At 48.3% G+C, this 20,000-nt stretch overlaps 3 protein-coding genes across 4 annotated transcripts in view; 2 read left to right on the top strand and 1 right to left on the bottom strand.

Moving 5' to 3' along the window:
- The window catches only part of pde7a (phosphodiesterase 7A), a gene marked incomplete at both ends in the record, with an annotated part of 24,401 nt that extends 16,616 nt beyond the window's left edge, over positions 1–7,785 (top strand). The window contains 10 exons of the mRNA XM_084443492.1: positions 654–743; positions 1,017–1,168; positions 1,435–1,498; positions 4,422–4,618; positions 4,765–4,896; positions 5,063–5,154; positions 6,169–6,313; positions 6,468–6,564; positions 6,707–6,787; positions 7,514–7,785. Coding sequence (XP_084299618.1) covers positions 654–743; positions 1,017–1,168; positions 1,435–1,498; positions 4,422–4,618; positions 4,765–4,896; positions 5,063–5,154; positions 6,169–6,313; positions 6,468–6,564; positions 6,707–6,787; positions 7,514–7,785 — 1,322 coding nt within the window. The remainder of the gene's footprint in view (positions 1–653; positions 744–1,016; positions 1,169–1,434; positions 1,499–4,421; positions 4,619–4,764; positions 4,897–5,062; positions 5,155–6,168; positions 6,314–6,467; positions 6,565–6,706; positions 6,788–7,513) is intronic.
- A 2,177-nt stretch (positions 7,786–9,962) lies between these two features.
- Positions 9,963–16,167, bottom strand: mtfr1 (mitochondrial fission regulator 1). 2 transcript variants are annotated; one of them, XR_014630591.1, is made up of 9 exons: positions 16,042–16,167; positions 15,089–15,193; positions 14,885–15,001; positions 13,625–13,746; positions 13,157–13,395; positions 12,711–12,945; positions 12,315–12,585; positions 11,109–11,889; positions 9,963–11,068 (listed from the first exon to the last, which is right to left on the bottom strand). XR_014630591.1 is itself a non-coding variant. In XM_084443090.1 (8 exons), exons 2-8 carry the CDS (start codon positions 15,122–15,124, stop codon positions 11,842–11,844), a joined length of 1,068 nt encoding a protein of 355 aa, XP_084299216.1. In that variant the 5' UTR covers positions 15,125–15,193; positions 16,042–16,167; the 3' UTR covers positions 9,963–11,841. The 2 variants fall into 2 exon arrangements, 1 of the variants encoding a protein (XP_084299216.1); XM_084443090.1 differs by having other exon boundaries at positions 9,963–11,889.
- A 1,476-nt stretch (positions 16,168–17,643) lies between these two features.
- LOC311313064 (armadillo repeat-containing protein 1-like) overlaps positions 17,644–20,000 on the top strand; it is a 14,966-nt gene continuing 12,609 nt past the window's right edge. The window contains exons 1-2 of the mRNA XM_084443091.1: positions 17,644–17,782; positions 19,007–19,218. Coding sequence (XP_084299217.1) covers positions 19,057–19,218 — 162 coding nt within the window. The 5' untranslated portion in view covers positions 17,644–17,782; positions 19,007–19,056. The remainder of the gene's footprint in view (positions 17,783–19,006; positions 19,219–20,000) is intronic.

Raw genomic sequence — 20,000 nt, 5'->3', positions numbered from 1 at the left:
GTAGGCTACAGCAACATAGAAGCCATGTTACTAGACTCAGATCGCGTTGTGATATTTTGCAACCGGGGGACACAATGCAGGTCGGCAGTCAGAAGAGTTGCGCTGGCGCTACGCCGGCGCTTGGAAGAGCACGTCAGCATGCGTTTAGCAGCCAGACAGCGAACCACCAGGCAGAAGATGCAGGCCTACGATGTCACTGGTCTCCCTGACCTGGTGGAGAGCATAGATGCAAAATCAAAGCACCAAATCACCATGAAAACTCATTCGCAGACAGAAAGGGATTACATTGTTACATTCAATGACAACACAGCGATTGATCAGTAGGATCCGTTGCAGTCCAGAGGATTCCTGTAGTGTGAAGCGTGCCGCGCCCGCACAGTTTTTGCTGATGTCACGGTTGTGGGTCTCAGTTGGTCCAGGTGTGTTTTCATAGTGTGACTAAGAGCATAGCAGCAGCTGTGGTCAGACCACACTGGTCAAAACCTGACCTATACTCCCCCTGCATACGTCTGTCAAGCACGCACGCACGCACACACACACACACACACACACACACACACACACACACACACACACACACACACACACACACTTGTGCGTGGGTGTTGGCATGCAGCATGACTCTTGAGGACGCATGTGTTGGTTCCCTCTAGGAGATGTGAGAGTGAGAAGCCAGGTGGGATTTGAACCGGAGCGACGCGGCTCCCATCCCTACCTCTGCATCGACTTCCGGACGCTTCACTGTGAGTATGACATCCAGCAGGCCGCTCCCTGGTTGGTCAGCAAGCCAGCCAATCAGTCAACCTGTCAGTCAGTCAGTCAGTCAGTCAGTCAGTCAGTCAGTCAGTCAGTCAGTCATCTTGTACTGTGTATCTGCAGGATTTTTACATTGGAACCCCACTGACTACAAGTGTGTGTGTGTGTGTGTGTGTGTGTGTGTGTGTGTGTGCGCGTGCCTGTGCCTGTGTGTGTGCGTGTGTGCGTGTGCGTGCGTGTGTGTGTGTGTGTGTGCGCAGCACGGCGAGGGTCTGGTTCCAGTGTGTCGGGGCGGAGGGTCTGCAGACTGCTGAGCTTCCAGCGGTACCTCCACTCCTCCCGCCTCCTCCGGGGGACCCCCCAGCAGATGCCCCTCCCCCTCCTGGACGAAGACTACCCTGGACAGGCCAGGGTAGGCCCCCCCCCCCCCCCCCACACACACACACACACACACACACTCACACACACACAAGTACAAACACACACGAGTTTACCTAAGTTCATGTTTTGTCGAAATGTTGATTCAAATTTTCTGATGAAAGGGAAAAGCACGTTTGAGTTTTTATCTTGATCAGAATGGGTAGATAAGCCAAGTTGCCGTTGTTTTCGTCGCAACTCCACCCCCTGTATTCATACTAGTGTGTATTCATACCAGTGTGTGTTTGTTTTTTCCCTCAGTGCATGCTGGAGAAGGTCGGGAGCTGGAACTTCGACATTTTCCTCTTCAACAGGTTAACCAACGGTAAGACCCACCCCCGGGGAACGCTCTGGAACAGCGTATTCATCACAGACACCTCTTCTTGCGCAGGACAGGGTTAAAGATGTGCTGATACAAGGGACATAGTCACTCTTGGCCTCCGCATAACCAAATAAGGCATGTGGACAATAGCGCCATCTGCTGGTGGTTGTGAATCTCCTGTAGTATTGGAGCAGGCTTTTATTTGGGATCCCGTCAAGTACATGGTCCGGCTAACCAGGCGTCCCATCTGTGATATGGGCCAAGCCTATTACCTGGGTAGATTGCAATTCTAAGAACTAATTAAGACATTCTTTATCTGTGAGTATGGGATGAACAGAAGCACGAACCACGACGAGGCCCTGCTCAGCGTCAGGGCATAACCGAGGCCCTGCTCATCGTCAGGGCGTAACCGGACACGAATCACGACGAGGCCCTGCTCATCGTCAGGGCGTAACCGGACGCTCGGCGGCTCTGATTCAAAGACACAGATACAAAGAGCACCTGCTCACCAAACCGGATATTACACAACTTCAGATACTAAGTGCGTCAGTGGTTACGTCTGCCACAAGGTGACAATACAAAGTATGGCAAGAGGTTATGCTTTTTTTGTGCTTTTTTTCCCCCCAATTCAATTCAAACCTTTATTTAGCCAGGGGCGGCACATTGAGACCAGGTTCTCGTTCACAACGGTGTCCTGGTTCCATCAATCAGTGAACAATACAGCTACAAGCAATACAATGGACTGGTAAATGTGGTAAATTGACTGCACTTATAGAGCACTTTTTATCCAAAGCACTTTACAATGACCTCTCATTCACCCTTTCACACACATTCACACACCAATGGCGGCAGCTGCCGTGCAAGGTGCTAGCCTGCTCATTGGGAGCAATTTGAGGTTCAGTGTCTTGCCCAAGGACACTTCGACATTCGAGCTGGGATTCGAACCGACAACCCGCTCTACCTCCTTAGCCACAGCAAACAAATATACACATAAAAACCATACAAAACAATATACAACCATGCATAGAGATAAAACAATACAATATACAACCATGCATAGAAATAAAACAATACAATATACAACCATGCATAGAGATAAAACAATTATAATTTAACTAAAACAAACAAGCATCTGATCCAATTTAATTTATAATTTTTTTTAAACCACTTATTGAGACTAAGGGTGCTTTCACACCTAAAGGTCTAGACCAAGGTCCCAACCAGAATCCCGTTTGGCGCTTTCACATTTGTTATTTTTTATTGATTAGTTTCATAACTTTCACTTTCACACCAGCGGACCAAAGGATTTTTGGTGGCAGACCTACATTATGTCGCTTGCATGGGGGTGTGTCTCCCTATACTTGACCCTGATTGGTTTGTGGATGCACGCGCGTCTGTTTGACCCGAAAGTGCGAACCTTTGATTTCACATCAGGCAGCAGCGAACCTCGGTTCGAGCCGAGACCACCTCTTGAGGTCGGACCAGAGACCGAGTCTTTGACCCGCGCACCGTCGGTCCAGGAGGGTTCACACCTGTCAATACGGTTCAGATCAAACTGGAAAGTCTGAAAGTCCGGAATAAACAACGTAGGTGTGAAAGGGTCCTAAAAGCACTTCCTCTCAGGCTTCAGGGTCTGTGTTCAGGTCTGTGGTCAGGTCTGTGTTCAGGTCTGTGGTCAGGTCTGTGTTCAGGTCTGTGGTCAGGTCTGTGGTCAGGTCTGTGGTCAGGTCTGTGTTCAGGTCTGTGGTCAGGTCTGTGTTCAGGTCTGTGTTCAGGTCTGTGGTCAGGTCTGTGGTCAGGTCTGTGGTCAGGTCTGTGTTCAGGTCTGTGTTCAGGTCTGTGGTCAGGTCTGTGGTCAGGTCTGTCAGGTCTGTGGTCAGGTCTGTGGTCAGGTCTGTGTTCAGGTCTGTGGTCAGGTCTGTGGTCAGGTCTGTGGTCAGGTCTGTGTTCAGGTCTGCGTTCAGGTCTGTGTTCAGGTCTGTGTTCAGGTCTGCGTTCAGGTCTGTGGTCAGGTCTGTGTTCAGGTCTGTGGTCAGGTCTGTGTTCAGGTCTGTGTTCAGGTCTGTGGTCAGGTCTGTGTTCAGGTCTGTGGTCAGGTCTGTGGTCAGGTCTGTGGTCAGGTCTGTAACGTTATATGGCGCCGTCTTCCTGTCTAACGCTGTGTTCACATGGAATCAGGCAAACGGTCGACAGCAGACAGACAATAACTGTAGCTTTCTTTCTCTTATCTTGTGATCGTCCATGTTTTGTGTGTGTGTGAGGGAGCTACATGTTTTGTCTGTGTGTGTGAGGGGGCTACATGTTTTGTGTGTGAGGGAGCTACATGTTTTGTCTGTGTGTGAGGGAGCTACATGTTTTGTCTGTGTGAGGGAGCTACATGTTTTGTCTGTGTGTGGGAGCTACATGTTTTGTGTGTGAGGGGGCTACATGTTTTGTCTGTGTGTGAGGGAGCTACATGTTTTGTGTGTGTGTGAGGGAGCTACATGTTTTGTGTGTGTGTGAGGGAGCTACATGTTTTGTGTGTGTGTGAGGGGGCTACATGTTTTCTCTGTGTGTGAGGGAGCTACATGTTTTGTTTGTGTGTGAGGGGGCTACATGTTTTGTCTGTGTGTGAGGGAGCTACATGTTTTGTCTGTGTGTGTGAGGGAGCTACATGTTTCTGTGTGTGTGAGGGAGCTACATGTTTTGTCTGTGTGTGAGGGAGCTACGTGATCCGGTTCTGCATGCCATCGTGGACGACGGCAAAAAGTTACAATATTTTAACTTTGGCCAGTAATGTCGTCTGTCGTTGCTGCCATTTTCTGCCGGCCTCACCTAATTTTACCGTCCCGCTCTCGTCCGCTGAAATGACATCCGTTTTGCCGTCACCGTCCACCGTGTCCATGTGAACACAGCGTTAGTGTCCGCCTGCCCTCTCGCCCCCCAGGGAACAGCCTGGTCACCCTGACCTTTCACCTGCTGGACCGGTACGGCCTGGTGGAACTCTTCCAGCTGGACGTGGTGAAGCTCTGGCGCTTCCTGGTGCTGGTCCAGGAGGACTACCACAGTCAGAACCCCTACCACAACGCCGTCCACGCCGCCGACGTCACCCAGGCCATGTACTGCTACCTCCAGGAGCCCACGGTGAGGAGCACGACAGCGGAGACCTTAGCTAGTCTGGTCGTTAGAGCCGGAGTGTGGCGAGTGGTGCTTAAAAGTATGTGAACCTGAAAGTGTGGCGTGCGCTCAGTCCGTGACGGTGTGGTGCTCTGTGGTCTGTCCTCGCGTAGCTGGCGAAGTCGCTCACTTCCTGTGACATCCTGCTGGGTCTACTAGCAGCCGCCACCCATGACCTGGACCACCCCGGGGTCAACCAGCCCTTCCTCATCAAGACCAACCACTACCTGGCCACTCTCTACAGGGTAGGGTCTCTGTACAATACACATAAACACATAAACACATATACTGTACACACAGGCACGCACACAGACACTCAAAACCCCACACACAACCACTGCCTGGCTAACCAGCTAACTGGGGTTGTATGTGTGCGTGTGCGTGCGTCTGCGTATCTTGTCCGGTGATCAGAATACCTCGGTTCTGGAGAACCACCACTGGCGGTCTGCGGTGGGCTTGCTCCGAGAGACCGGCCTCTTCTCTCACCTGCCTGCAGAGGACAGGTCAGTCTCACACACACTGACCGCACAGCCGCACAGCGGTCGTATAGGGCTTGGGAACATGTAGTCCCAGACACGACCATCTTGTTTCTACACAGGTGTATCTATTTGTCTGATTGGCTCTACTGCATAGAATCCTATGCAATCAGACGAATAGATACACCTGTGTAGAAACAAGATGGTCGTGTCTGGGACTACATTTTCCCAAGCAGATGTTGTATTGTTAAGCATTAAGGCTGTGTGTCCCATCGGTGAGCTGTACATAGTGCCGAGCTGATAGCTGCTCACAGATGCTTAGAGCACACTGGGAAAGCTAGTTCACTAGCTAGGCTACCGACAGCTCACGTTAGCATCGAGTGTCGTGTTTTTGCAGACTGCAGATCAGCTATCTAAGTTAAGATAGTTGGCTAGTCCTAACGTTCGCTGTCTCGGCAGTCTTGAAAGAAACAAAACAAACGTCCGTCCTCGTCGTCGGAACATCCTTTTACAGCCTGCGCAAAAACGTTCTACTTCAACTGGAAAAAAAAAGCCTGGAGCTCACGGCGCTATCTCTGAAAAGCGCTTGGAACACAGCTGTGGTCTCTAGAGCTCAGTACCCATTGTAAACAACAAGAAAACAGATCCAGCTCTGAAATCCAGCTCGCTGGTGGACACGCACCCTTATGGTGCGTTCGTTTGTGGTCGGAGGTGGCAAGTCGCAAGTGGCAAAATACCTACCTCCGACCTGTGTGCATTCGAGCTATATACCAGTATATCACAGTTACCTAGTTATATCTATATACCATTATATCACAGTTACCTAGTTATATCTAGTGCATTCGAGCAACTGGGGGCTGAGAAACGTATCCGAATTTGCGACTAGGAAGTGCGAGTTCATGCGGTGTTTTATTTAATCATTCCTAGTAGCAAGTCGCAATTTGCCACCTCCCAGTTATAAACGAACGCACCCTTACACTATCCTGTCCGTCTACTGGCGCCAATCTATTCTGTCCTCCACGTTGTGTCTGATTGGTCCAGCCTGAACATGGAGAGGCAGCTGGGCTCCCTGATCCTCGCCACGGACATAAGCAGACAGAACGACTACCTGTCCAAGTTCCGCACGCACCTGGACCAGGACGACCTGTGTCTGAGTCAGGCCGGCCACCGACACTTCCTCCTGCAGGTCCGTTTCCCCCTTTTTAACCCGACCAAGGTCTAAGGACTGCAACATGGCTTACACTGAAACATCGTGCAGTTTCCAGCTGGCCCATAGACTCACAGCTCTCCCTGAGGAAACTGAGACTCTGATCACCTCCATTGTGGCTCTGAACCCCCAGATGGCTCTGAAATGCGCCGACATCTGCAACCCCTGCCGACCGTGGGAGCTCAGCAAGCAGTGGAGCGAGAAAGTGACCGAGGAGTTTTTCCATCAAGGTACCCGTCGCTGTCCCTCACTCCTCCTATGTCTCTCTCTCTCTCTCTCTCTCTCTCTCTCCATCCCCTCATCTTCTCGCCTTGCACTCCTCCAACTCTTCCATCCTTTCTCCCCCCTCACTTGTTCTGCGTTCTTCCTCAGGAGACATCGAGAAGGAGCACCAGCTGGAAGTCAGCCCTCTCTGTGACAGAGAGACCAACTCAGTCGGTCAGATTCAGATCGGTGAGACCCGGGTTCCTCCGGCCAGCCAAGATGGCCGATTTACACCACAGCTCTCTCTCTCTCTCTCTCTCTCTCTCTCTCTCTCTCCCTCTCCCTCTCCCTCTCCCTCTCCCTCTCCCTCTCCCTCTCCCTCTCCCTCTCTCTCTCTCTCTCTCCCTCTCCCTCTCCCTCTCCCTCTCCCTCTCTCTCTCTCACTCTCCCTCCCTCTCCCTCTCCCTCTCCCTCGCCCTCTCTCTCTCCCTCTCACTCTCACTCTCACTCTCTCTCTCCCTCTCCCTCTCCCTCTCCCTCTCCCTCTCCCTCTCCCTCTCCCTCTCCCTCTCCCTCTCCCCCTCTCCCTCTCCCTCTCCCTCTCCCTCTCCCTCTCCCTCTCCCTCTCCCTCTCCCCCTCTCCCTCTCCCTCTCCCTCTCCCTCTCCCTCTCCCTCACTCTCACTCTCCCTCTCTCTCACTCTCACTCTCACTCTCACTCTCTCTCCCTCTCTCTCTCCCTCACCCTCACCCTCTCCCTCTCCCTCTCCCTCTCTCTCTCTCTCTCTCTCTCAGCGCACTCAACACACATGATCTGGAGTATTGTGTCACAGTTCTACCCCTTACCCTGTGTGTGTGTGTATTTATATGTATTTGTGTGTATGTATATGTGTGTGTGTGTGTGCGTGTGTGTGTGTGTGTATTTATATGTATTTGTGTGTATGTATATGTGTGTGTGTGTGCGTGTGTGTCTCAGGCTTCATGACGTACGTGGTGGAGCCCCTGTTTGTGGAGTGGGCCCGTTTCTCCGACACGCGTCTCTCCCAGACCATGCTGGGGCACCTGGGACTGAACCAGGCCAGCTGGGGCGCCCTGCAGCAGGGCCCGCCCACCGCCGGCGAGGAGGCGGAGCCAGGCCGCACCGCCACGCCGGCCGCTGCGCAGTCCGCAGCCATCTCTACGGAACTGGCCACAGCTACGGGAGAGACCACCTCCAAAGAAATACCTCAGGGAAGCAGAGAGTCCTGACACTCCATGTTTGCCCTTCGACCCCTGACCCTAAGCATGAGGCCCCAGCCACACACTGGGGAGAGGGTGTGGCTAAGACCTTACTCACTTTCTCTTGCTTTTTGCATCCCATCTTGACAAACCACTGCTTTTATTTAATTTATTTAATTTTAATTATTTTTTCTTTGATATAGAGCAATACATAGATACCTCATTTGGCTACTGCTGTATTTTCTTTTTTATTTCGCTTATCATATTTATTTTTCCTCTGGAGTTATGGCATTACTGATGCACCACTATTTGGACAGCCAATCTAAGGGAACGACAGTTAAAGAACCGAAGAATACACTTGCCTGGTTGGGAAGTGTCATTTGCAAACAAGGTTTTTAAAGACTGCTTTGGAATTGATTGCAACACCTTGAGTATTCGTAGACAGGGCTCTCTTAAGACTGCACGGAGATGCCGCGTGTCAATGCATCTGTAATGAATATTCTTCCTCACGAAAGAAAAAATACGATATAATAATGTGACAAGCCCAGTCCTTTTGCTGCCTCTATGAAGACTGTTTACATGTTTCCTTGTTTGTTTGTTGTCTCTGTCCCTCTAAGGAATCATGTCCAGGATTTGCCTTGTAAGCACAGATGTGAAAAACCACTTGTGTTTGAACTGTCACTGTTGAAGCCATGAGCAACGCCCCAGACAGACAGACAGACCCCCCCGATGCCACAAAGCGCTCCACCTGCGCCCCATCGTCTGTCTTCTGGCCCCGCCTTGCACACTCCCTTAATGGTGGTGATGTTGGACGTGCAGCTCTCTCCACCGTAGAACGGGGAGGTGCACTGTATGAAGGTGTTCTAGATCTGCGCTCCTTCCCTGCTCCTCTAGGAGTCCTGCTGTCTGACGCCGAAGCGCTGCTCTGTCTGTCAGTGATGTCAGAGCAGTGAAGGGCCCTTGGACCGCTCCCTGGGTCACTGCATCTCACCTGAAACTCCATACGATCCTGGCTCAGGGTATTACCAATCTCTAACCAGAGGGAGAGGATGAGTGGAGGAAATGGCGTTCCTCTTGTGAGGGGCTGTCAGACCCAGACCGTCTCTCTCTCCCTCTCTCTCCACAATGTCTGTCATAGCCTCATGCAACCCAGGAGGACTGCTGGACTGATGCCTTATAACTATGCACAAACGACGCTAAGTGACCAAACCAGCTCCTCCTCCTCGTATGAAGTGCATGGTGTGCTTGTCCTTGAAATGCACTGTCCAATCTCTTTGCCTTTTGTTGTGAGGAAAAATACTCAACCCCCATTTTTTTTTTTATATAAAAGGTTGAGTGACTTTGAACATTCCATCTCATGTTTTTTGGTTTGTCTACGTTCTGTACAGTGGCACAAAGATGTTTGTGTTTTGACCGTTTGAACGACAACAGGTGCTTTTCTTATTTTAGCTGACTTGTATTTTTGCTGTAAGTGCTGTAAGACTGTTGATAAAACTGTTTACAATTTGTTGTGACAGCCATTTTGAAGAAGACTTCAGTGTCAGGGCAGATTTTGTAAAGGTTTAGCCATAATTGACCTTTTGATACATGCCTGTTGCAGTTACCTTTTGATGAATAAAACTGGTTGGCATAAGTGGAGTCCATGTTCTCCATTCTAACCTGCCCTTTAAAGAACACACCCTCTGACCTTGGTAGAGGTCAGAACCAGAGTGTTTACTAGCCAGATCATCTCAAGTGATTAGTAATCACCACCCAAATGTGATATGCGAACAGTTACTAGTTTGTGTGCCCGTGACTTATCTTGAGGTAGTCCCTCCTACCCCCGTCTCCTAATCTTGAGGTAGTCCCTCCTACCCCGGTCTCCTAATCTTGAGGTAGTCCCTCCTACCCCGGTCTCCTAATCTTGAGGTAGTCCCTCCTACCCCCGTCTCCTAATCTTGAGGTAGTCCCTCCTACCCCCGTCTCCTAATCTTGAGGTAGTCCCTCCTACCCCCGTCTCCTAATCTTGAGGTAGTCCCTCCTACCCCCGTCTCCTAATCTTGAGGTGACATTGAGAACCACGCACGTTTATTGAACACTCATATATTCAAGGTTTTATTTAATTAATATAATAATTAATATTATTTATTAATTAATGACATATCAAATACATGTATATTTTATTAATGAATTTGACAATTCCAGTTAACACTTTTAATGATCCTGAAGACAAATGACAGATCTTGGTAGTGTTTCACAAAACAGCTTTTAAAGACGTCACAAACACTGCTGACATATTCCCAGTCCATCTGTCCAGATGAAACTCATGACCACGCGTAGTAATCAGAACATACAGGCAATGGCATGGACAAAGAGACATTAAGACAGAGCAACATGACAGAAACACGAACTTGTCTTTAAGGATGAATAATCAAAATCATCAGGATTAGTGTCATACTGATATAAAATACAGACTGAAACCCCATCAAAGTTTCCCCCACAAGGATATGACTGATAAGGACATACCCAAATGACTTGTCAGGATGACCAATTATACAATTTTGTTGACATTGCACAAACAATAAAATTTCAAGTATGATTTATCAACAGCATAAAATGGTGGCATGTCAAAGATGCTGTGGTTTAATACAGTTCTCTGAACCAGCTTTCCCTTCGCGTTTAGGCACTACCCTCATGGAAACACACAGATAAGCAGGTCGTCATTGAGTGAGAACGACCAACTTTACACCGTCTCAATGTCTTTGGCCTTAAACCATGTGAGCAAATAAAGATGAATGCCAAGTAATACATGTAGAGTGGAGCTAAGGAAGGCACTGGCGCTACCACTGGTCCAACACCAACCAGAGGATACGGGCGCTCCGGCTTAAAGCCAAGGTCAGCACTGTTTCCTCTAAGGCAGCTGTGCACACTGAGGTATTGTGCACAATGCTAAGGTAACATAGGTGTTCCCAAAATGGAACTGGTCCCATCATTTAAACTCCATACTACTCTCAAAGCTTAAACAGAGCCAGTCTAAAATCAACCATAAATACTTGAGCAATACAAACTCTGGTGGGATCAGTAATTGGTTAACAGCTAAGACATTATTACCTGTTAACATGGAAGTATTTGCTCCTATTAAAACCAAACATAAATAAGTGTCCCAAATCATAAATTACACTGACTAAAGTGTTTTTTACAACTACAACAACAACAACAGCAGCAGCACATACTCCACAACACACCACAGGTCAGGAAGACTGCATAAGAACAAAGCTATCTAACCTAGCACCAACAGAAACACAGGACAGGCCTTTCTGGCTGTGCTTCACTCCTATGTACACACACACACACACACACACACACACACACACACACACACACACACACACACACACACACACACACACACACACACACACACACAGCATAATCATTGTCTGTCAAGGCAGTAGGAGGGGGTCAGAAATCTGTAGTGTACAGTAGCGAGTAGTGTACAGTAGCGAGTAGTGTACAGTAGCGAGTAGTGTACAGTAGCGAGTAGTGTACGGCCAGGACACAACGCATACAGTATGGAAAAAACAGTGGAACAATTCCAGAGGGCCTTTGAAGACGAATTCAAAAATTCTTTAATCTGAAATGAAAAGTAAAACGACGAGAACCTCTGGGGCACACCTGGACAGGGACACTAGAAGTTATCAAAGTGCAAAGAGGAGACTGCTGGGAGATGCAGTCCTGGGGGGTGGGGGAACACACTGCCTGCTGGGAGATGCAGTCCTGGGGGTGGGGGAACACACTGCCTGCTGGGAGATGCAGTTCTGGGGGTGGGGGAACACACTGCCTGCTGGGAGATGCAGTCCTGGGGGTGGGGGAACACACTGCCTGCTGGGAGATGCAGTTCTGGGGGTGGGGGAACACACTGACTGCTGGGAGATGCAGTCCTGGGGGTGGGGGAACACACTGCCTGCTGGGAGATGCAGTTCTGGGGGTGGGGGAACACACTGGCTGTTGTTTTGGGCAGAGAGGCGTATCCTTCCACAGATACAGCCGGCCGACAGGGGCGGTGTGGCGCTCTGAGTCCGTGGGCCCTCATCTTCAGACCGCTGCTCAGAACAGGTTCCTCTTTCCCGTGGATTTCAACATGTGCTGACCAAACTAGAGAGGAGAGGGAGGGAGGGAGGGAGGGAGGGAGGGAGGGAGGGAGGGAGAGAGAGAGGGAGGGAGGGAGGGAGGGAGGGAGAGAGAGGGAGGGAGGGAGAGAGAGAGAGAGGGAGGGAGGGAGGGAGTGAGAGAGAGAGGGAGGGAGGGAGGGAGGGAGGGAGGGAGGGAGGGAGGGAGAGAGGGAGGGAGGGAGGGAGGGAGGGAGGGAGGGAGGGAGGGAGGGAGAGAGAGAGGGAGAGAGAGAGGGAGGGAGGGAGGGAGGGAGAGAGAGAGGGAGAGAGAGAGGGAGGGAGGGAGGGAGGGAGGGAGGGAGGGAGGGAGGGAGGGAGAGAGAGAGAGAGATATTAGACCACATATCCACTCCGTATACATGTTATGTACATGAACCATACATGGTTCTGATGTGCAAGGCATCTTACTAGAGGGGCCTCCGGACGAGGTTTGACCTCCGGACGAAGTTTGACCTCCGGACGAGGTTTGACCTCTGGACGAGGTTTGACTTCTGGACAAGGTAGGACCTCCAGACAAGGTATGACCTCTGAGACTGGAAAGTCAAAACCACCGTTGTCCTCCTCCTGGCTGTCGTGGCGATAGCGGTGCGCGAACTTGCGTTTCAGGGCGTCTGCGATGAGCGAGGCGGCGTCCATGGGGTTGCAGGGCTTGAGTCTGGAGTTCTCCTCCTCGGGCCGACTGAAACAACATCGCAGGCGGACAGGAATAACGCAGACGATTACCGGCGCTCACCAAAACAATTTGATCTATCCGAACAGTCACACACATTCCGTTGGCAGAAGCAGTCCGAAGGTGCTGCTCACCTCTTGACGGAGCGCAGCTTCACTTTGCCGATGTCCTTCAGCACATCCAGCATGCTGGGGATCCCCGCCGGCTTGGGCCAGGAATCTGCCATGTCGGCCATCTTATTCCCGCGACGCTCTCTGATGAGGTCGATGGCCGAGAAGCTCCTCTGGAGACCGAGGGGCGGGGGTGGGGGCGGAGGAGGAGGCGGGGGCGGAGGAGCACAGGGAGGGGGAGGAGGTAGGGGGGGGACACCTGGGACAGGACCAGAGGAGAGGAGTGAAACATGTCTATTAGTTGAATACAGAAATGCTGCCATCTTCAGGCAGGTACAGGTCACTACAGTGGAAAAACTGAGACGTTACTTTTAAAATGATGAGCGGAGATTTTCCTACTGTTTTTCTGTGTGTGTGTGTGTGTGTGTGTGTGTGTGTGTGTGTGTGTGTGTGTGTGTGTGTGCGCGTACCTGCTGGTTGTGCATGCTGCTCCTGGGCCAGTACGATCTGTGCTATCTGGGCCCGGAGTTTGGCCAGCTCCGTCTCCAGAGCGCTAATCTTCTGGATGGCCTCGTTGTTGACCTGCACGGGGCCCTGTGGGTCTGGGTCGCCCTGATGCACGCTGGGCAACGACCTCCGTCGGGTCAGAGGTCGTCCGCTGGGCTGAGGCGGGTGGGAGCGGAACACAAGACCCACCGGTGGCCCTGACCTGTTAGAATACGACAAACCAGCCCAATATGAGTGAGGGGGGGAGCCAGGGATCCTGAATGAGAGACTGGGGAAGAACAGCAATCACATGAGCAGCTAGTAAACAAGCATCAATCATTCAAATCAGTGAGGACTCTCAGAAAAGCAGAATTATGTGACCGTGTGAACCGACTCCTGGGAGGTGTCATCAGCCAGCAACACTTGAGCAAGGCTTGCTTTCGCACTCTTACCTGTAGTCTGCATCTTCCTCCTCCTCCTCCTCCTCCTCCCTGTCGATCCAGCCCACGTCAGCCAGGCCATGCTGTCTCTGGGAGCTGTTCCAGAGGCCGGCGTCCTCGGAGTAGGGGTGCAGCTGAGAGGGAGGCCAGGTCAGGCCATGTCAATGAGTAGACAAAAACACCTTCTCCTCGCTCACCTCAGAACTTCATCACAAACTAAACCTAACTCAAGACATATGTACTGTACCTGTGACCTACTTTCCTTTTGCTATACTTTCGTTTACATGCCATGTGCCATCTACCCAGGTTCATATTGCTTCAAACAACTTTTACAATATACAAGGCTACGTAAGGTGCACTAGGGCTGTGGTTATGATGTTAGTAAACACCGCATGACACCACAATCACTGTTAGGAAAGACAGCTGCAGGGGAAACAGAGGAAAGACATTTGGACATGCACAGTGTTTTTCCTCATTTTGGGGAGTGACACACCACTCTGCCAGCATACCAGCACCAGGTTAATGTTGCAGGTTGTCAAGTAAACTGACCTAAAGCAGACCTACTGCATTCCTCTTAGCTAGGACGGACAGCTGGAGGAGAGAGGAGGGAAGACAAGAGAGAAAACAGTGTTGATAGAGACCGCAAAACAGAATCTGAAGATTGAGAGTTGATAGAGACCGCAAAACAGAATGTGAAGATTGAGTGTTGATAGAGACAGCAAAACAGAATCAGAAGATTGAGTGTTGATAGAGACAGCAAAACAGAATGTGAAGATTGAGGGCAGGTACTGTGTAGCGAACCTACATGCCTACGGTCCCAAACCTTTAACAAGTATACCATTGTTGTGGTGCCTTTGCATAAAAAGTACTTTTCAAAAATGAAGCAGAGGAGTTTGTATCTTTTCAGATCCAGTTGATAATTCTTCTCCAATGAGGAGAAAACGTAAAGCCTATTTTTCCTCATAATTACGTCATTATACATCATTGCACGTTGTGGGCCTTGTGATATTCCCTTGTTTTATCACGGTTTCACAGATCAAAACAGACAGCCAAGCAGGTGAGCAATGTTGATGAGGGTGGCTACCAGAGAATATCAACAGAAAGCTAGAGGACAGTTAAGAGTTAGAACAAAAACCATTGGAAAACAAGACAATGAAGGCATAAAACAGTCCCTGTGATTGAAAAACAATAATTTACAATAGACAAAGACCAGTATGCTAGACCAGTTTACAGTGACTCGTGAAAAGCAACTCGTCTGGAACATTGCTTTACCTGAAAATGGACCCTGGGGCACGGCTTCAGCGGGAGACTGCTGGCTATTCTTCGGACAATACTCCTTGTGGATCCATAAGGCTTGGCTGAGCCTAAAGCCTGTATAAACAAAGGCCCCTGTTGAGCAAAACCAGGACGTACATAGTCAGAAACCAGATGATTGATGTCCAAATAGGAGTGACAGCTGGGATCATAGTCGCATACCAGGTCCATCTCTATACTGGGACACTCTTTCTTCATCCTATCGATGCGTCTCACACACGCAGGGACACAGCAGGCCAGATGAAAGCATAGTTAGGACTAGGTGGTCTGAGAAAAACAAAACAAGTCAGTTTGCAAGTCAAGTCAAGTCAGCCAATGATTAAATATGTCTCTCTGTCCTTGACAGTGTATCATAAGGTAAAAGCTATGTTTATCAGTATACTGCACTGTAACTTTTATTCCTGTATTCTATTTGTCCTGCTTTTTGTTTAAATGTCTATAATGTCTTGCTTTTTGTTTTAATGCTTTTAATTTGTCCTGCCTTTTGTTTTAAATGTCTATAATGACTTGCTTTTTGTTTTAATGCTTTTAATGTCTCATGTAAAGCACCTTGAATTGCCCTGTGGCTGAAATGTGCTATATAAATAAACTATATAAATAAACTATATAAATAAACTATATAAATAAACTTGCCTTGCCTTGCCTAAGGTGTGTGTGTGTGTGTGTGTGTGTGTGTGTGTGTGCCTCAAAGTTAACTCGTTTAGGTGTCAAATACAAATAAAAAACGTAAATCTTATTGTATAGGATTGAATTCATAAGTAATGTTATATTGTCCAAATACAGAGTAATGACTCGAGGCGAGTAAAGATCATATTTATGTGACTAGATGTATTTAACAAGTAAAGATCATATTTATGTGACTAGCTGTGTTTAACTGATCTAGCTAGCGAGCTAACAAGCTAGCATCACTTTGAGTGAAGTCTGAGAAGATGATTATCTGATATTATACTGAATTATACTGATTTGACGAACATGCTGTCAGATAACGTAGCAATCAGTTAACATATGTTGCTAGCTAACTGGCTAACTAGCTATCATGCTAACTAGCTAGCCAGGCTAAAGCTATGTCCGTTAGCTGCTAGCTAGTTCGTTATAGTTGACAGTTACTATCTTACCGTTAGTTACCTTACCTCGCTGTCTTTGTTCTCGTTTATGTTTCTAGATCCACACTAGTTACTACGATTAACTTACTAACGTTATACATAAGTCGACATAACTCGTCACCGGCAGTTGGAATATAGTTTGTAGTGAGCAGCAGGCAGCAGGCGACTCGATTCAAATCTTTCGAGTGAACCGAATATACGGAATCATTTGTTTGACTCTCGTAGGTTGCGTTTGAGTCGAAGCTTGAGAAAAGGATGAATGATTCTGCTATTTAGTGAACCGAATCTACGGAATCATTTGTTTGACTCTCGTAGGTTGCGTTCAGCAGGCAGCAGGCGACACGATTCGAATCTTTCGAGTGAACCGAATATACAGAATAATTTGTTTGACTCTCGTAGGTTGCGTTTGAGTCGAAGCTTGAGAAAAGGATAAATGATTCTGCTATTTAGTGAACCGAATATACGGAATCATTTGTTTGACTCTCGTAGGTTGCGTTTGAGTCGAAGCTTGAGAAAAGGATGAATGATTCTGCTATTTAGTGAACCGAATCTACGGAATCATTTGTTTGACTCTCGTAGGTTGCGTTCAGCAGGCAGCAGGCGACACGATTCGAATCCTTCGAGTGAACCGAATATACAGAATAATTTGTTTGACTCTCGTAGGTTGCGTTTGAGTCGAAGCTTGAGAAAAGGATGAATGATTCTGCTATTTAGTGAACCGAACACACGGAATCATTTGTTTGACTCTCGTAGGTTGCGTTCAGCAGGCAGCAGGCGACACGATTCGAATCCTTCGAGTGAACCGAATATACAGAATCATTTGTTTGAGTCTCGTAGGTTGCGTTCAGCAGGCAGCAGGCGACACGATTCGAATCTTTCGAGTGAACCGAATATACAGAATCATTTGTTTGAGTCTCGTAGGTTGCGTTTGAGTCGAAGCTTGAGAAAAGGATAAATGATTCTGCTATTTAGTGAACCGAATCTACGGAATCATTTGTTTGACTCTCGTAGGTTGCGTTTGAGTCGAAGCTTGAGAAAAGGATGAATGATTCTTCTATTTAGTGAACCGAATATACGGAATCATTTGTTTGACTCTCGTAGGTTGCGTTTGAGTCGAAGCTTGAGAAAAGGATGAATGATTCTGCTATTTAGTGAACCGAATATACCGAATCATTTGTTTGACTCTCGTAGGTTGCGTTTGAGTCGAAGCTTGAGAAAAGGATGAATGATTCTGCTATTTAGTGAACCGAATCTACGGAATCATTTGTTTGACTCTCGTAGGTTGCGTTTGAGTCGAAGCTTGAGAAAAGGATGAATGATTCTTCTATTTAGTGATTCAAAATGGAAACAGTGAGTGGGTGAGAACGTAGTGGTGTTGAATATGTAATAACTCAGTGACTAATCGAATCGATTGTGTGAACTTTATAACAATAGAGTTACAATATTGATTACACTTTGTTGACGACAAATTCTCCAAGTTCTCCTTTCCCCCAAAGTAACCTCCCCCACTGATTGGCTCTCCTCGCCGTCAATCATCAGGTGATTGTCCAATCACACATCACCATTCCGGGAGGTCGTGGTCTAGCTAGTCAGCTAGTTAGCCAGGGAGCTATTGTCGGTTCGTTTAAAAAAGATTTAAATGCATTTTGTGTAGGGGTAGTGAACGTGTCTTTCAATTCATTCACTATTTTAGTGTAAGCTGGTTCCGCTGACATTTTATGATTGAAAAGAAAGAAGAATACTTGGTGAAAAGGTAGGCTATGCTAATGCTAACTAGCCGGGTAGCTAGCATTACAGACTTGTTTCTTCGTGGCAGGGGCGTTCTCAGGTTAGCATGCTTGCTAGTGAGCTAGACTATGGTTAGCATGCTTGCTAGTGAGCTAGACTATGGTTAGTATGCTTGCTAGTGAGCTAGACTATGGTTAGCATGCTTGCTAGTGAGCTAGACTATGGTTAGCATGCTTGCTAGTGAGCTAGACTATGGTTAGTATGCTTGCTAGTGAGCTAGCTTGGGAGAATTCACAACAATGCCCTCCAACCTTCTGTGTTTTGTTTGGTTTAGCAGGTTAAACATGTTGTTTTTGTTACTTTCATGTTTTGCTAACGCTAGAACATCATTGTGTCTTGAGAACCATGATCTGATCAGTCAATGACAAAGGAGCGACATGTTAGTCTCTGATGTGGCCTAACTGACCCCTCTACTGACCCCTCCCCTGACCCCTCTACTGACCCGTCTACTGACCCCTCTACTGACCCCTCTACTGACCCCTCTACTGACCCCTGACCCCTCTACTGACCCCTCTACTGACCCGTCTACTGACCCCTCTACTGACCCTTCTACTGACCCTTCTACTGACCCCTCTACTGACCCCTCTACTGACCCCTCTACTGACCCCTCTTGCATCCCAGCAAACACACAACGTCAGGGAGACGTTCAGATCACGTCTTAATAACGTCCGTCGGTCCTGAACCCCGTGTGTTCGTCTGCTGGACCCCTCAATATTCAAACGTCTGGCTTGGACCCCACTAAGACGTCTGTGGACGTGCAGAAAGGGTTCAATATCTGAACGTCTAAAAAAACTTTCATTCTGGCTCCTAATTGGATGTCTTTGGACGTCCGAAAAAGACAGAAAAGACATCTAAAAGACGTCTTTTAGACGTGTCTTTGCTCAGTGGGATGCTTGCTGTACGTTATGCAAATTTACTTCCATAGAACAATTCGTAGAACACAAAGACCGCATATTGAATCACCCTCATTTGGGCTTCTGTCATTGAAAGTGCACAGCGAGCTTCATTCAGCTTTTTAAAGATGACTATGTACACTAGCTACCTAGCATGCTCATTCTGGGTAAGGCATACTAAAATCAGGTGTGTCCTGTAGATGGATGTAAAGGTCATAGATAGATTGACTGCATTTGGCTGATGTTATAAGATGGATTGGCAATCGATCTCATAAACCTGATTTCTCTTCCCCCAGCGGAGCAGAGCGGGCGGTTTAACGTGCATGGGCCTGGGAGTGGAGGCACCATGAGTGGGGAGCTGGATGCGCTGGCCGTGGTCAACCAGCTGCGGGACTTGGCGGCGGACCCCCTCAACAGGAGAGCCATCGTCCAGGACCAGGGCTGTCTGCCGGGCCTCATCCTCTTCCTGGACCACCCAAACCCTCAGGTCGTCTACTCGGCGCTGTTGGTAAGAGCTTGTGTAATTCCCATTTTATTCATTCTGTTTCTCTCGCAAATCAGTCTGGATACTCTCCATAGAGAGCCGTTTGTGCCAAATCAGAAAATGATCTCGGAAGTCAGCATTGGTTCTGAGGAATACACACAACTACGCTGGGCGGGTTGATGTGTGACGACAGCGAGGAGCGGTTGAAGTTCGCACGGGGTAGACGGGGATAGACAGATGGTTCATCCAATCACCTGCCAAGTATTTTTGAAAGTGCCCGCCCTTTTCCAAACACTTTCCAACAGAGAATTCCCTGATGGTTATGCGAAGCAAACCGTCTGGCGCATCAGGTTAGCATTTACAGATGTGTTGTGCGTAGGGATGAGACGGTATACCGTAAAACCGTGAACCTAAACACAGTTTACGTTATTACGTTTACGGTATTACACAATAATGCACTGCTGGAACTTCACATTTCAAGTTGCTTGCAACAGTTAATTTTGTAATTTAATATAAGCTTGCTATTTAATATATAGTAAATACTTGTTTTTTTGTGTGTTGGGGAGGTGAAATGCCGTATACCGTGAAATGCCGTAAACCGTACCGTGTAACTAGATACCGTACCGTAATGCAAAAATCCATACCGTCTCATCCCTAGTTGTGCGGATGAGATATACAGATATACATATTTGATATACAACACTGAACAGTCAGCTGAGCCACAGAAACACAACCCAGGAGGATAATCATGTCGCGTTTATCTTAATTTTACAGTTGGTCGTAGCCTAAGTGTTCACACTTCTCAC

The sequence above is a fragment of the Borostomias antarcticus genome (assembly GCF_949987555.1).
Source record: "Borostomias antarcticus genome assembly, chromosome: 9".
Taxonomy (NCBI): domain Eukaryota; kingdom Metazoa; phylum Chordata; class Actinopteri; order Stomiiformes; family Stomiidae; genus Borostomias; species Borostomias antarcticus.
Note: the sequence above shows the minus strand (reverse complement) of the source record. Positions and strands in the feature narration are given on the sequence as shown.

Bases quoted from the DNA above. Each gene is read 5' to 3' on its own strand.
- mtfr1 (XM_084443090.1), bottom strand. From the start codon at position 15,124: ATGAAGAAAGAGTGTCCCAGTATAGAGATGGACCTG. The intron at 15,002-15,088 runs GTATGCGACTAT...TTTGCTCAACAG, and splicing joins CCAGTATAGAGATGGACCTG to GGGCCTTTGTTTATACAGGC. The intron at 13,396-13,624 runs GTAAGAGTGCGA...GTATTCTAACAG, and splicing joins GAGGAAGATGCAGACTACAG to GTCAGGGCCACCGGTGGGTC.